The 15,506-nt window shown below is 29.9% G+C and overlaps 5 protein-coding genes across 5 annotated transcripts; 4 read left to right on the forward strand and 1 right to left on the reverse strand.

The window, feature by feature from the left end:
• The first annotated feature begins 294 nt into the window (after positions 1-294).
• On the forward strand, positions 295-2,079 carry LOC106790298 (solute carrier family 35 member E3-like). The gene is made up of 5 exons (XM_014755085.1): positions 295-969; positions 1,346-1,498; positions 1,574-1,656; positions 1,732-1,870; positions 1,979-2,079. The coding sequence occupies exons 1-5, from the start codon at positions 478-480 to the stop codon at positions 2,045-2,047; spliced, it is 936 nt and encodes a 311-aa protein (XP_014610571.1). The 5' UTR covers positions 295-477; the 3' UTR covers positions 2,048-2,079.
• Positions 2,080-2,560: 481 nt separating this feature from the next.
• On the forward strand, positions 2,561-4,456 carry LOC106790316 (ruvB-like helicase 1). The gene is made up of 3 exons (XM_014755115.1): positions 2,561-2,914; positions 3,131-3,806; positions 3,901-4,456. Exons 1-3 carry the CDS (start codon positions 2,774-2,776, stop codon positions 4,452-4,454), a joined length of 1,371 nt encoding a protein of 456 aa, XP_014610601.1. The 5' UTR covers positions 2,561-2,773; the 3' UTR covers positions 4,455-4,456.
• A 442-nt stretch (positions 4,457-4,898) lies between these two features.
• On the forward strand, positions 4,899-9,618 carry LOC106790314 (glycine dehydrogenase (decarboxylating), mitochondrial). The gene is made up of 10 exons (XM_014755112.1): positions 4,899-5,294; positions 5,366-5,444; positions 5,990-6,125; positions 6,207-6,597; positions 6,720-7,240; positions 7,326-7,608; positions 7,712-8,361; positions 8,443-8,906; positions 9,248-9,393; positions 9,475-9,618. The coding sequence occupies exons 1-10, from the start codon at positions 5,094-5,096 to the stop codon at positions 9,577-9,579; spliced, it is 2,976 nt and encodes a 991-aa protein (XP_014610598.1). The 5' UTR covers positions 4,899-5,093; the 3' UTR covers positions 9,580-9,618.
• Positions 9,619-9,798: 180 nt separating this feature from the next.
• LOC106790296 (HMG box-containing protein 4-like) lies at positions 9,799-11,773 on the forward strand. The gene is made up of 5 exons (XM_014755082.1): positions 9,799-9,825; positions 9,889-10,506; positions 10,569-10,644; positions 10,752-10,940; positions 11,250-11,773. The coding sequence occupies exons 1-5, from the start codon at positions 9,799-9,801 to the stop codon at positions 11,660-11,662; spliced, it is 1,323 nt and encodes a 440-aa protein (XP_014610568.1). The 3' UTR covers positions 11,663-11,773.
• Positions 11,774-12,550: 777 nt separating this feature from the next.
• Positions 12,551-13,691, reverse strand: LOC106790297 (U3 small nucleolar ribonucleoprotein protein IMP4-like). The gene has a single exon (XM_014755083.1). The coding sequence runs from the start codon at positions 13,577-13,579 to the stop codon at positions 12,644-12,646; it is 936 nt and encodes a 311-aa protein (XP_014610569.1). The 5' UTR covers positions 13,580-13,691; the 3' UTR covers positions 12,551-12,643.
• Between the last annotated feature and the right edge of the window lie 1,815 nt (positions 13,692-15,506).

Genomic DNA, 15,506 nt, shown 5'->3' on the forward strand with positions numbered 1-15,506 from the left:
TGAATCTTAAAACGAAATGAGATTGGTTATTTTTTCGACCAATCATATTTGAATGATCAAGTAAATACATACATGTAAATGCGCTATAAGTAAATGTATAATTTATATTAAATATGAGTTTTAATAAAAAATTTTAAAAAATGTTGTGTGTACAGAAATTAAATACAAATTTATAATATTTGAAATGTCTCATATTTTTGGATACATGTATATTTGCTTTTGTATTATATATAAATAAAAGTTTTCTAAGAATAACACAAGGGGGTGTTTCTATCAATTGAATTTCAATTTTAATCAAGTTAAAATATTGCACATGATTTGTGCTTGACAGTATCCGCATGCAGATAAGATTGATTTCAATTAAAAATGTTACCGGCATATTCAATTCATTTAAGATATAATTTAAGAATATTAAGAATTTAATTGATTTTTATATTGTGACATTGTGTTTAAAAGTATAATACGTGGTGTGTCAAAATGAATAAAAAAGCTGTCACTGCATTTTATTTGACATTAAATATTTTCTTTTCCATTGTTATTGTATTACTAAATAAGTGGTTATATATCCATACTAAATTTCCTAATATTACATTATCTATGATACACTTTATTATTACCTTTATCGGTTTACTCATTTGTCAGAGAATGTATGTCTTTTGCGTTAAGGATATCGATATTAGAGAGATGTTATTTATTGCCCTTACATTTTGTGGATTTGTTGTATTAACAAATTTAAGTCTCGCTCATAATACAGTTGGAACGTATCAAGTGGCTAAAATGCTAACAACTCCTTGCATTATTTTCATGCAAATATTGTTTTATAAAAAGCACTTCAGCATTCTTGTTAAATTGACATTAATTCCAATCATTATTGGTGTCATAATGAATTTTTATTACGACATACAATTTAATATCATTGGAACAGTTTATGCGACGTTGGGAGTATTTGTGACATCTTTATATCAAGTTGTACGATATATTTTTATTAAAATTTGTAGTCTTAGATAAATATAGCGAGCAAGAAAGATTTGATTAAAGTTAATAGAATCAATATCTTTACTGGATGGAACTTTAATCACAGTTGGAAGAATATACCTATTAAAAGTACTTAACAATAACACATCTGTTCCTTTTTTTTTTTTTTTTAATTATTTATTTGTTTATTTGAAACAAATCATTATTCCAGCTGTGTGTTTTTAAATAACTATTAAATGCGCTAGACCAAAAAGAATGTTGGTTTGATTTTAGTCATTCGTTTCAAGTAAATGTAATTGCATCTATAATACTTGATATTTAAAACATGCTAGTTTATCTAGTTATAAACCTCTGTCAATTTCTGTTTTAGTTAATTAACAGAAAACAAAAAGAGTTTCAAATGGATCCTATGCAGTTGTTATATTATCAAGCTCCCTTATCCGCAATTATGCTGCTTATTGTTGTACCATTGTTGGAACCGGTTGGGCAGACCCTCAGTTACAATTGGACATTTTGGGACATAGTATAGGCTTATTAATATTATAGATAAATACTTATTATAATAATGAATATTTCATTGGCTATTTTTTCATTTCAGTTCATGGTTGTATCCTCTGGCATAGTTGCATTTTTTGTAAATCTAACATCTTATTGGATAATAGGACAAACCTCGCCTCTAACGTATCCTTTGTATTAGTTTAATTGTAACAACAAATTCTTAGTATAATATTATATACACCTTCATTTGAAACTTAGATATAATATGGTGGGACATTCCAAATTCTGTCTTTTACTTTTGGGTGGAGCTATTGTATTTCATGAAACTTTAGCGATGAATCAAGTAATCGGAATAACTTTGACATTGACTGGAATTATTTTGTATGCTCATGTCAAGGTGCTGCTTATTGTTTAACTTATAATGCGATTTATATATTATATATTTTTAAAAAGTAACTATTTATATATATATATATATATATATATGTATTAATATCATTTTTAGATGAAAGATATACAAAATGTTACCTCGGAACTTGCAATAGAAGAGAGAAAGCCTATGTATAAAGTGTAATTTTCTATAAATAAAAAACGTTACAAAGTTTACAAGGGTGTTTTATAGTTCCAAAAATAATTAACCCTTTCCAAAATAAATTATTTAATCGTATCATCTTTGAATTAAATTATAGAAAGAAAAAAATCTGATAAATTCGAAATGTAAAAAAAAAAAAAATGTTATATCAGGAAGCAAAAGGGTCAAAGTCGCACCAAGGGCAAAGGATTTGGGGCCTCACCAAACTTAATGTATATAATGCGGCGATCGGAAAACAGGCGAAAGGCAATAGGCAATTTTTCCCAGGTGCATCGGACCCCGAGAGCAACTAAACCTTTCCGAGTATATATACTAGAATACTTGATTTTGTGCACTAGCGAGTAAGATATCATTCTTTAAGCCATCTATGTGTAAAGAAGTCAAATAAAAGCGTCATCTATATTACAAATAACAAGATATAAAATAAAAAATATATAATAGTAATAAAATAATTGTATTTTAAATTCTGACATCAGACTAATATTTTTATTTATAATATTTATGCATTATTTGCATATTGCCATAGTAACTATTATTTTTTAATAAGATATAAAAACCCTGATAAAAAGTTAGGCTAACGATCAAACGTGCATATAGCTTTGCTGCATCACTATAGGTGATATTAAACGCAGTTAGTACAGACTGGTACAAACACACGAGTGACTTTGTTTAATATTTATTATTCTGATATATTAAAGTTATTGCATTATGAAGATCGAAGAAGTTAAAAGTACTGCAAAAACACAGAGAATTTCTGCCCATACGCATATTAAAGGTTTAGGTCTTGACGAAAATGGTATAGCAATTCAATCTGCTGCTGGTCTTGTCGGCCAAGAATTGGCTCGTGAGGTTAACATTTTTTACAAATATTCATATTATATATATATATAATTATCATTTTTATAAGTAATACTATTTTAAATTATATTATAAAATAACTACGATCTTTTTATAATTAATATTGTTTTTTTATCTTATATTTTAATATAGTGTTTTTCTTCATTGTTATAAACATGCTCTTTGACAATCTAAATAAATTTATATATATATTTTTTCTTTATACAGGCAGCTGGAATTGTAGTTGATATGATTAAATCCAAAAAAATGGCTGGTCGTGCAGTTTTGTTAGCGGGTCCTCCTGGTACCGGTAAAACTGCAATTGCTTTGGCTATTGCTCAAGAGCTTGGTAACAAAGTACCATTTTGCCCAATGGTAGGATCTGAAGTTTATAGTTCAGAGATTAAAAAGACAGAAGTACTAATGGAAAATTTTCGAAGAGCTATTGGTTTAAGAATTAAAGAGACTAAAGAAGTATACGAAGGGGAAGTTACTGAATTAACACCTATAGAAACCGAAAATCCTATGGGTGGTTATGGGAAAACAGTATCTCATGTTGTTATCGGTTTGAAAACAGCTAAGGGAACTAAACAATTAAAACTTGATCCTTCCATATATGAATCTCTATTAAAGGAGAAAGTAGAAACTGGAGATGTAATTTACATCGAAGTTAATAGTGGTGCTGTAAAGAGACAAGGGAGAAGCGATAATTTTGCGACTGAATTTGATTTGGAAGCCGAAGAATATGTTCCATTGCCGAAAGGAGATGTGCATAAAAAGAAAGAAGTCATTCAAGATGTAACTTTACACGATTTAGATGTTGCAAATTCTAAGCCACAGGGAGGACAAGATATAATGTCGATGATGGGACAGCTTATGAAACCAAAGAAAACAGAGATTACAGGTAAAATTATTTTCTTTACCGATACCTTAAGTTAAAGTAATTTGTTTTATGCATAACATTATTTTTATTAATGCAACGTTTGTTCAATTTTTAGATAAACTGCGAAAAGAAATAAATAAAGTAGTAAACAGATTTATTGATCAAGGAATTGCTGAATTAGTACCGGGAGTATTATTTATAGATGAAGTGCATATGTTAGATATTGAAACATTTACTTATCTTCACCGTGCCTTAGAAAGTGCTATAGCACCTATTGTTATATTTGCAACAAATCGTGGTCGTTGTGAGATTAGAGGAACCGAAGATATAATATCTCCCCATGGAATACCTCTAGATTTATTGGATCGATTGCTTATTATACGCACGTTACCTTATTCAAGAGAAGAAATTGAAGAAATTGTCAAATTACGAGCAACTACCGAAGGATTACAAATAGAGGACGACGCGTTAACTACTCTTAGCGAGTTGGGGACAAGAACAACCCTACGATACGTGGTGCAGCTTTTAACTCCAGCAGCATTAACGGCTAAAATTAATGAGCGTACAATTATTAAAAGGGAAGATGTAGAGGAAGTAGGCACATTATTTTTGGATGCAAAATCATCTGCTAAGATCCTAACACAAAATAAAGATAAATTTATGAAGTAAATCTTACATTTATATATTTTTTATTTATTACGTTCATTATATCCCTAATCTTAATTCCATTTTCTTACATTTAAGTATTATCGCGCTATAATAAATTAATTTTAATTTTATAGTATTTCTCTGAGTCGTAAAGTAGGAATATATGACAATTGTATCTGTAATCATAGACAAAATTAAAGAATAAATTTGTATTTATTTTTCTAAATATTAATTATTTAATTAAACGAGTTCACGCACTGACGTAAGTTAACAAGTTATAAATATGTTTTTATTTCAATGTTTTCCTATAATGTAATAAACATGCATTGGATTTTAACGCACGTTAAAATTTAAAAGAAGTTTTAATATTAAAAAAAATCTTGTTTATGTTTCATCTAAAAGATAAATACACATTATTATAAAAATAATATTATTGTAAATGATTTATAACTCAGAGTTACAAACAGTTCATGTTGTAATCAATGATTGTGACATCATTTGATACCAGTTTACACAGTATAAATTCTCTTTACTGTAGTGATTCTTCTTAGTGCTTTCATACCATTTGGTATTGTTAATAAGACTGATACTTAAGAATAATAATAGCAAAACAACCAGGAACAAAGTACAGTAATATTAGTTTTTTTCTTAAATATTAAAATGTATTGTATTTTGAGAGTAATGCAGTGTTCAAAACAACTGCATAAACATAATAAAATATCATTGTATATACATAAATATAACAATAGTACAACAACAAATATTAAAAAATTACTTCCTCAAAACGATGAGTTTCAAAATAGACATATCGGACCAAGAAAATACGAACTGACAAAAATGTTGCAAACCATTGGTTTCACGGTAAGATTACCTCTTCATTTCTGTATATTATAATCTTTGAAAAACTAGTTTAAACATATATTATATTTTAGAATCTAGAAGAATTAACAAAAACTGCTATACCAAACCATATTCTTCATAATGGAGATTTGAATATCGAACAACCAATTAGTGAGTAATTTTTTGTTGTTCTGTCACTCGTATTGCTCTGCATGTACATTATCTTCTGCAAAAAAAATTGTATAAAACGTGACAATTCACGAGACTATTGTGATAACTACTACGATGCGATAATATTTATGCATTTATATTAACGTAATTTAAGAAATACTATTTTTGTTGATAGCATCATTTATAAAAGTATATTTTTATTGTGATTATATTATTTGCATGTGCAAATTGTATATATTGTTTTATAAATGAATATTTTTATAATACATTTTATATAGTATACGTAAAACATATATAATTATTCGAATGGAATTTATCGGTTTCTTTTTTTTATATCTCTCATATGCTGCTTATCTAAAGTCATAGGTCAATCTCGTGATTTAAGTTAACGTTCACGTGATTCTTTCAACATAATATTACATTTAAAACGTGATCCATTTTAATGTCACATATTTTTATTGTTGATTTTTATTAATTCTTCATATTCTTAATCAGATATTGTAATACTAATATAAAATATATATTATACTGTATATTTGTTACAGCTGAATATGAATTAATTAAAAGAATTACGAAAATTTCGGAAAAAAATAAAGTATATCGTTCTTATATCGGTATGGGCTATCACAATTGTTGCGTACCTCATACTATAATGAGAAATATTTTTGAGAACCCTGGATGGTAAATGAATTTTCATTTAAACAATACAACAATGATATATGTTTACGATAAAACAAATAAAATTGTTATATTTTATTATAGGACCACACAATACACACCTTATCAGCCAGAAATTGCTCAGGGCAGACTGGAAGGTTTATTAAATTATCAAACTATGATATGCGATTTAACCGGAATGGAAATGGCAAATGCATCTCTTTTGGATGAAGGTACTGCTGCAGCGGAAGCTTTAGGTCTTGCCTACAGGCAAAATAAAAGGAATAAATTATTCGTATCTGATAAAGTACATCCTCAAACGATTGGCGTTATTGCCACTCGTGCTACTTCCCTTGGTCTCGATCTAGAAATTGGAAACATTTTTAATGTTGATACTAGCAAAAAGGATATATCTGGTATTCTTCTGCAATATCCTGATACCACTGGATCCATTTACGATTTCACTGAACTTACACAAAAAGCACAAGCCGATGGAGTACGTGTATCAAATGAATTTTTTGAAACCTAAAAAAATCTTTAAAAAATATTATATATAATAATATATATACATATTTATTATATGCAGCATTATTAAATATTATTATTATATATTTTCAGACCCTTGTTTGCGCTGCCAGTGATTTATTGGCATTAGCTTTGATTAATCCACCGAATGAATTTTCTGTAGACGTATGCGTTGGAACGAGTCAAAGATTTGGCGTGCCGCTTGGATACGGAGGTCCTCATGCAGGATTTTTTGCGTGCAAAAAAAAATATGTACGTTTAATGCCTGGTAGAATGATCGGAGTTACGAGAGATTGTAATGGAAAAGATGCATACCGTTTGACTCTTCAAACGCGTGAGCAACACATCAAACGAGATAGAGCGACTAGTAATATTTGTACTGCTCAAGCATTATTAGCAAATATGTCTGCAATGTATGCAGTGTATCATGGTCCTGAGGGAATTAAAAATATTGCTTCGAGAGTACATCATTTAACTTTAGCTCTTGCTAAAGGTTTACAATCTACCGGGCATAAAATAAATAATGAGTATTTTTTTGATACCATACAGGTATTACCGAATATTCCATTAAATATTTTAAAAGACAATGCTGTTAAAGCTGAAATTAATTTAAGGTATACATTTTTGTCGTTTAATGTGTGTTTTGATATTTAATAGGTAATTTTTTTAAAAGTATTATAGACAAATGTATTTTTGTAGATATTTTTCAGATAATTCGGTTGGTATATCTCTCGATGAGACAACTACGATACAAGATGTAAATGATCTACTCAACATTTTTTCTGCAAACGTGACAGTAGAAGAAATAATTAAATCTAATTCTTTATATGATCGATCCTTAGAGGATTCACCTTTTAAACGTACTTCTTTATATTTACAACATCCTGTATTTAAAAGCCATCATTCTGAAACCAGAATAGTAAGATATATGAAATATTTAGAAAATAAGGATGTATCTCTTGTTCACAGTATGATTCCTTTAGTAAGTATATTATTTTTAAATGAAATAATATTGTATATATAGTGATTATACTTAATTATATGTATGCAATTATTACGTATAATCATTCTAAATTGTCTAACAGGGTTCATGTACAATGAAACTGAATTCAACGACTGAAATGATGCCATGTAGCTTACGAGGATTCACAGATATACATCCTTTTGCACCAATAGAGCAAGCACAAGGATATCAAGAATTATTTACAGAATTAGAAAAAGATCTTTGTGCTATTACAGGATACGATAATATTAGTTTTCAACCGAATAGTGGGGCTCAGGGCGAATACGCAGGTTTAAGAGCTATACAGTGTTATCACGAATCGAAAGGGCATAAACATAGACGAGTTTGTTTAATTCCTGTGTCTGCTCATGGAACAAATCCAGCTTCAGCACAAATGGCTGGCATGCAAGTTAAACCTATATTTGTATGCAGGGATGGTTCTATTGATATTGTGCATTTGAAAGAAATGATTAAACAATATCAAGAAAGTTTATCGTGTTTAATGATAACGTATCCATCAACGAATGGAGTATTTGAAGATACTATTGGAGATATATGTACACTAGTTCACGATGCTGGTGGTCAAGTATATTTAGATGGCGCAAATATGAATGCTCAAGTTGGTTTATGTCGGCCTGGAGATTATGGCAGCGATGTATCGCATCTAAATTTACATAAAACATTTTGTATACCTCACGGTGGTGGTGGTCCTGGTATGGGACCCATTGGTGTGTAAGTAATTCATTATTTGTTTTATTATTTTGACCTATCTTTGTTAAAATTAATTTATTATAATTATATATATAATTACAGAAAGAAACATCTTGCATCCTTTCTTCCAAATCATCCAGTGATCAATTCAACGATTAACGATTTACAAAATTTAAGAGAATCTGGTGCTGTATCAGCAGCTCCTTTCGGTTCGTCCGCTATATTACCAATCTCATGGGCTTATATCAAAATGATGGGACCAAAAGGTTTACGTAAAGCAACGCAAGTAGCTATTCTTAATGCAAATTATATGAGTAAGAGATTAGAAAAGCATTACAAAACACTGTATAAAGGTAAAACAGGATTAGTTGCTCATGAATTTATCTTGGATGTAAGAGACTTTAAAAAGACTGCAAATATTGAAGCAGTAGACATAGCTAAAAGATTAATGGATTATGGCTTTCATGCTCCCACCATGAGTTGGCCTGTAGCAGGAACATTAATGATAGAACCAACCGAATCGGAAGACAAAGCTGAATTAGATAAATTCTGTGATGCTCTCATTTGTAAGTTTATATATGTTACCGTCAATGTATTACTACAGGGATTGTATACATTGCTTGGTTAATCTATAATATGCGTTTTGGTGTGATGTGTTTAGAACACAGAGCAAAGTGATCTTAAGCTCCTGTAAATAAAACAAACCATAAAACTTTAAAACTATGTACACATGGTCATTAATAAGTTTTGGTTTATTTATAAAATGTGCTATAAAAAGTGAAGTAAGTTATGTGAGTAATGTATACAATGCCTTCAGTAATACATTGGCTACATAACATATATATATAATTATTATTAATATAATGTTAAGAATATTACAATCATTTAAATATGTACATTTTTGCAGCTATTAAAAGTGAAATTAATAATATTGAAATTGGCAAATACGACATAGAAAAAAATCCTCTAAAAAATGCACCTCATACAGAATTACAAGTTTTAGCGAAAGACTGGAATTTGCCATATTCTCGAGAAACAGCTGCTTTTCCTGCTGTAAGTATATTAGTACTTTTAAGTAAATTTTAAAGATTGTAACTAATAAAAAGTTAATATATTTTAACTTTTGTATTTTAGAAATTCGTAAAGAGCAATAAAATTTGGCCAAGCATTGGTCGAATAGATGACACGTATGGAGACAAACATTTGTTTTGCATTTGTCCACCTGTTACATCATATTAATTAGGCTTCCAATATTTTTCTTTTGTACAGTTATTTATAATAGAGATTTATATATATATATATATATATACATGAAACTTTTTCCGTAGCATAGCTTTAACATTCATTGATTATAGCTCAAAATAGATTATTGCATTTGATGTAATTTTTTACATCTAATTTTAGTATTAGAATGATTCATATTTCTTATTAACATAAACCAAAAATATATAATGTATAATGCAACGAATTACCTTCACACCCTTAGTATTTAGTATTTTTATTATTTCCAACGTAGTAATAGTTGTGAACGTAATTCATTCGTCATAGAGAAGTAGTTTTGATAGATGCTATAAAATTATTTTGGACTCTTTTCTTTTCTTGGCAAGGTGCAGTCTGCTTTATATTTCAGATCTAGAGGTCACAGGGATATCCCGAAGTGGCCGAGTAAGAAAGAAATCTTCAAAGCTTGTCGATTTTGAATCACCCGATGACTTTTCGGATAATAAATATAAACGACAAAAAGCGCAATTACAAGCGACACAATTGTTGGAACGTTATGAATCTTCACATCATATATCTCCAAGCCAAGTTCAGCAAACTAATACCACACGACAAAGAAAGAATTCAGGATCCCATTCAGGACAGCAAAGAATTAAACAGGAGACGGTATCCGATAATGAGGGTCAATCGTCTGCATCGGATTCTGATGATCCCAATGGGTTGAATGAAGAAGATCGCTACAGCATTGATTCTGGAAGCGACGACGATGTAGATCCTTTGATGATCGATGATAGAGAAACTGGATTTAGGAAGTTAGAGCCACCAGGTCAGGAAACACCTTCTCAAGCGAATAGTTTGTATATGCTTGAAAAATGTAAAAAAAAATTAATTATTAAGGATGGCAAAATAATAGGTAGAATGAAAGCCCAACGTAAGGACAAAGGGGTATGTAAAAATAAAAATGGAGGTTGTTAGATAAGTCACGTTTAAATTCGTCATTTTTACAGAAAACAAGATTTACCGCTTATATGTTGTGGGCTAAAGAAATTAGGCAGGAATTATTGGAACAATGTCCTTACATGGGTACGCATATGCTTTTTTTCTTAGTTTCCTTCTTCGTTATAAGCATAGCATACAAAGCACCTTTTTTATTAGAGTATTATTATTTTATTGATTATTGCTTTTTATAGATTTCGCTGCAATTTCTAAACGATTAGGTGAACTTTGGGCGACGGTCCCAAACCTGGAGAAATATAATTGGCGTAGACGCGCCAAACGTTTAGCAGCAAAGCCACATTCTATGTCTTCTACCAATAAAGATGAGTCAGTTTGGAAAATGCCACCGCCTGCTTCGCGAAAAAAGTTCATTAATAAAATTGGTGGGTCGATTGATATTTCCAAATGAATCATTGTTAATGAACATTGGTGTTAATGAAGTTGTTAAATTTATATGCTAGACAACTCATCTTAATACGCTTTATTTGCACGTGCATTAGTTAAAGAATTGTTGAATCGGATCTTATTTGTAGCATAGAGTTGAATTATTTTATAGATATATATCAAGCTATGAATATTTTTTTCATGTATATAATAAAATAGTGTTTATTAATATAATACACATATAATAATATAATAATATATATATATATATAATTTGTTAATCTATTTATATTTGTTTTCTATTACAGGTAATGGAAAAGAAAGTAAACCAATTTCTTCGAAAAAAACTCTCCAGTTAGGAGTACCCTCTGTTATAGGAAGTGTGCCTATGTCACCTCCAACGAATAAAGCTGGGAAAGATTTGGTTAACGAGCCAATAATTGGTACAGGAATGTATAAAGTGATTGGAACGCAACCGATTGATGTCGCGGCACATCTTAAACTACTTGGCGAAAGTTTAACCATTATCGGTGAACGCTTAAAAGAACATGATGGTCAAATAGCAGTTTCGGGTAGTTTGTCTGTATTATTAGACTCGTTACTCTGTGCACTGGGTCCTTTGACTTGTCTTACACAACAAGTATCAGAAATCAATGGAGCCCAACCAGAAACATTATCGCAAATGCTTGACAATATCGCATATCTTATGCCTGGTTTGTAATATAGATGCTAAGTGGAAAAAACCGCGTGTAAACATAGAAAATAAGTAAATTTGAATATAAATTTGTTATTCATTTTTTCTTCAGTTTTTAATAAAAATAATGATTAATATATGTACATACACACACACACACACATATATATATATATATATATATCTGTACTATCGATGTTATTTGTATTCTATAAATGCATCTTTAATTTCATTTCTAATTCATTATTATTTATCATATTTGATGTAAAATATGATAAATACGTAAACACGAAATGACCATACACCGCTTTAGTTTGTTTACATTCCGTTGCATACAGAAGCGCTACTAACCAAAATACGAGTTTCGATAAATATTGCAAGAAAAAAGTAGCTTAATTAATATACCATGCACGTATATCGTGCTAAATACTGCAAGCAATATCTGCGAACAAGCATTTGATCTACTTAATGATTTTGAATATAATACATTAATATCTCTCACCGTCACTCTTCTGTCGTTTTGGTGACACGAACACATCCATTGCACCTGCCTTTCGATCGGAAATCTTCGAATGCTTCTTGCGCCACGACGACTCCTTCGATTTCGCGGGGTTTCGAATATTCCTTTGCATCGCGTTAATTATAATCAAACTTAATATTATATTAAAGATTAAATTTTTCAACTATTTTTACGATTAATCCTGTTATATACGAGCAAGATTATTTACTAATGCTTGTTTTTAAAAACAAGTGCGAAGAAAACTACGCGCATGTCATATCGCGTTTCGGTTTGGCGCGTTATTTGAATCTCATTCTATCGTACATTCCTCTTTGTTAGATTAATATTACAAAATTGTTACATCTATATTTACAAATTATTAACGATGACTATTTAAAATAGAATACAATGGTTTCTTCCGTTTTTTTTTTCTTTATTAAAAATGCATAATATGTACAGTAAATTTCTGTTTTCCCTAATATTTTGTATTTTATATAAATATATAACAATTAAAATTCATCTTCTTGTTGCCAACCATCGTCATCAGATAAAAATCTTCTTTTATGCGTTGTATTCATATAAGGTCTCAATGCCCACTCCGTATCAGCAGCGGATGCATTATCTAACGTTCCTAATTTGATCTGATATAATTTTAATTGGAACCTTGGTCCAACTTCTTTTAATTCGACATCTTTTCCATTGACTTTTTTATAAGTATGATGACGGAAGCATATATAGTCATCATGATTAGCAAAAGTAATGATTCTTTTGCTATCTTCTTTTGGAACCGGGAATAAATATTTGAGAATGCTTACAATCCTATTACCTAACTTAGTTTTAAAGTTATGGAAAATCAAGTGCGGATACTCTTCCGACATAGTTCCTAGGTTTGGTATGTCGTGTCGCATTATGACATCTGATATGGTAAATGATGCAGTCGGTCCATAAGGTAAATGACATATTACAAGAGTATCGGGAATGCCTCTGTGTTCATGGACGATAACAAAATCTGTTACATCGTTTGAACTGCATGCATTTATTAATTGCTTCATTTCGTAGTTACCACGATTCATTCTTTGAGAGTTGGGCAGAATCAAACGTAATTCTTTTACAAACATTTTAAGCCTTGAACTAGGATCTCGAGAAGTAGTGATTACAATTTTTGGATTTTCAACTCCTGCCCAACGATATTCATCATCCTCGTTGGAAAGTCCAGTTGCTCCTCCATCTGTACCCATAGTTGCTGCTAATTGTGGCCCCAAATCTTCCCATTCTAACTTTTGTTGCAACGATAATGCATTTTTTCTCAAATTCGGATGTATTGGAATATTTTCATTCAAACTACGTTTTATCTTATCTTTTTTTTCTTGAATGTTTTTTAATTTATCTTGAATGGATTTTCTATAAAGATACTCCCTTCGAAGTCGTGCTTGTCTGCGCAACATTTTTATCTTTTTTAACTATTTTTTATATTATAAAAAAGACAATATTTATATTAAACAGTACACGTGTTTTGTCACTGAGCGTGCTTCCATAAATGTTTTTTACAATTGATGGGCCGCCATGTTTGGTTTGCAACGCCTTCTACCGTCACATGCGTGAAGTACTTGACGAACAATGGAACTTTGTCGGTAATACAGAAATTTTACTTAACGACGACAAGATACCAACTGAGTTTTCTTTTTTATCGACAGAAATGTCGATAAGTAAAAGTTCTGTCGGTAAATGAAGAAGACGTTAATTCAAGTACCAACAAAGAGAAAAACAGATCTCTGTATTTATCATTTTTACGATATAATAGTACATACAATATATGAATTATAATTATTTTTCAATGAATGAATTACTTGAAAAGAATCGTAAGAGATATAATATGAATAAATTAATAATAAATTCATTAAATAAATATATATAATATTATTTTTTTCAAGGTTATTGAGAGAAAATATCTCATTGATTAACAAGATAAATCTAAACCTATAAGAAAAATATTTATATAAATAATAAATCTATCGCTTTGATTTTACATCCAAAGTTGCATTGCATAATTTTAATCTTCTTATCGATATATACAGTAGCAGACATATATATACTCACGAGCACTTGAGAAATTGATGTTTTTATTACCAAATTGGAAAATAGATGCAATTATACGATATATACTTGTATATATACAGTAAGTGTAAATGTTACTGCATACAGTAGTCACAAATTTTGTACTTATCTTCAAATATTAACAAACAACAAAATTGTTTAATTTCAGGTATAATATTTTAACCGGATACATAAACAATTTATTAAAAAAATTGCATTCTTTTATTTTAAACAAACACACAATAAATGTACGAAACTTTTGATTCACCCTGATATATGACTTGCATTATCACCGAACGTCAAATAATACAAAAATAAAAATATAAAAATAAAAAAATAAAATTAACACGGATGTAATGGATTAAAGAATTCAATAAAGGTCATACACGGTGGTATAGTGTGTGTCTGGATAAGAGTGCATAGATATGAGCTATTGTTCTCATCACTTGACTCAATTAGACGGTCAATCGGAGTTACGTAACACGCAAAATATTCGCCTACCTAATGTTCACGTTATTGCTAGATAGCAAGAGACGAACGTTTAAACACCCTACCTTGAACAACGATTTAGCCAATGAATGAGCGATGTTGTCGACAATACACCATCATCACCTACACCACCACTATTACCACAACCCACAACCGTCACCATCAATCACGTTAAATCATCATTGATGGGGACAAGGTATTATTTTCTAATTTCTCTATTTTTCTTTTCCTATTTTCCCTTTTAAGGTCGCCTCTTACGACAAACAGGGATTACAAAGGGGGTATCCTTCCCCCTCCCACCCCCCTACGGGGATAACAAGGTATTACTTTGAAGTATATATTTTCGTCTCGTTTGATTTTTTTATTCGTATATAAAGCAGCATAAAATATTACACATACGATAAGAAAAAAAAAAAAAAATTATATTTCTATCTTCATGCTTGTGTTATCATTTTTATATATGAGCTTACGGATTTTTATACGAGTTTATGTACGTATGTGTGTGACTGTTTATGTGGGTGTCTACCTTGAATAAAAAAAAAAGGAAAAAGTAAAGAGAGAGAGAGAGAGAGAAAAAAAAGGCAAGAAAATGAAGATTGATACATCAATGTTAATGTTTCATAAAGATATAATCGCTGTTAGCAAAGTCAATTAGATTTGCTAGTTAATAGTGGGGATCCAATGAAAAACTTCTTTCATAAATGTTATAAACTCGTTTCCTGGGTTTCTGAAGGTTAAACGTTAATAAATCAACCCTTTCTAATATATATATATATATATATATATATA

Source organism: Polistes canadensis, unplaced genomic scaffold (genome assembly GCF_001313835.1).
Source record: "Polistes canadensis isolate GaletaPanama2010 unplaced genomic scaffold, ASM131383v1 scaffold_229, whole genome shotgun sequence".
Classification (NCBI taxonomy): domain Eukaryota; kingdom Metazoa; phylum Arthropoda; class Insecta; order Hymenoptera; family Vespidae; genus Polistes; species Polistes canadensis.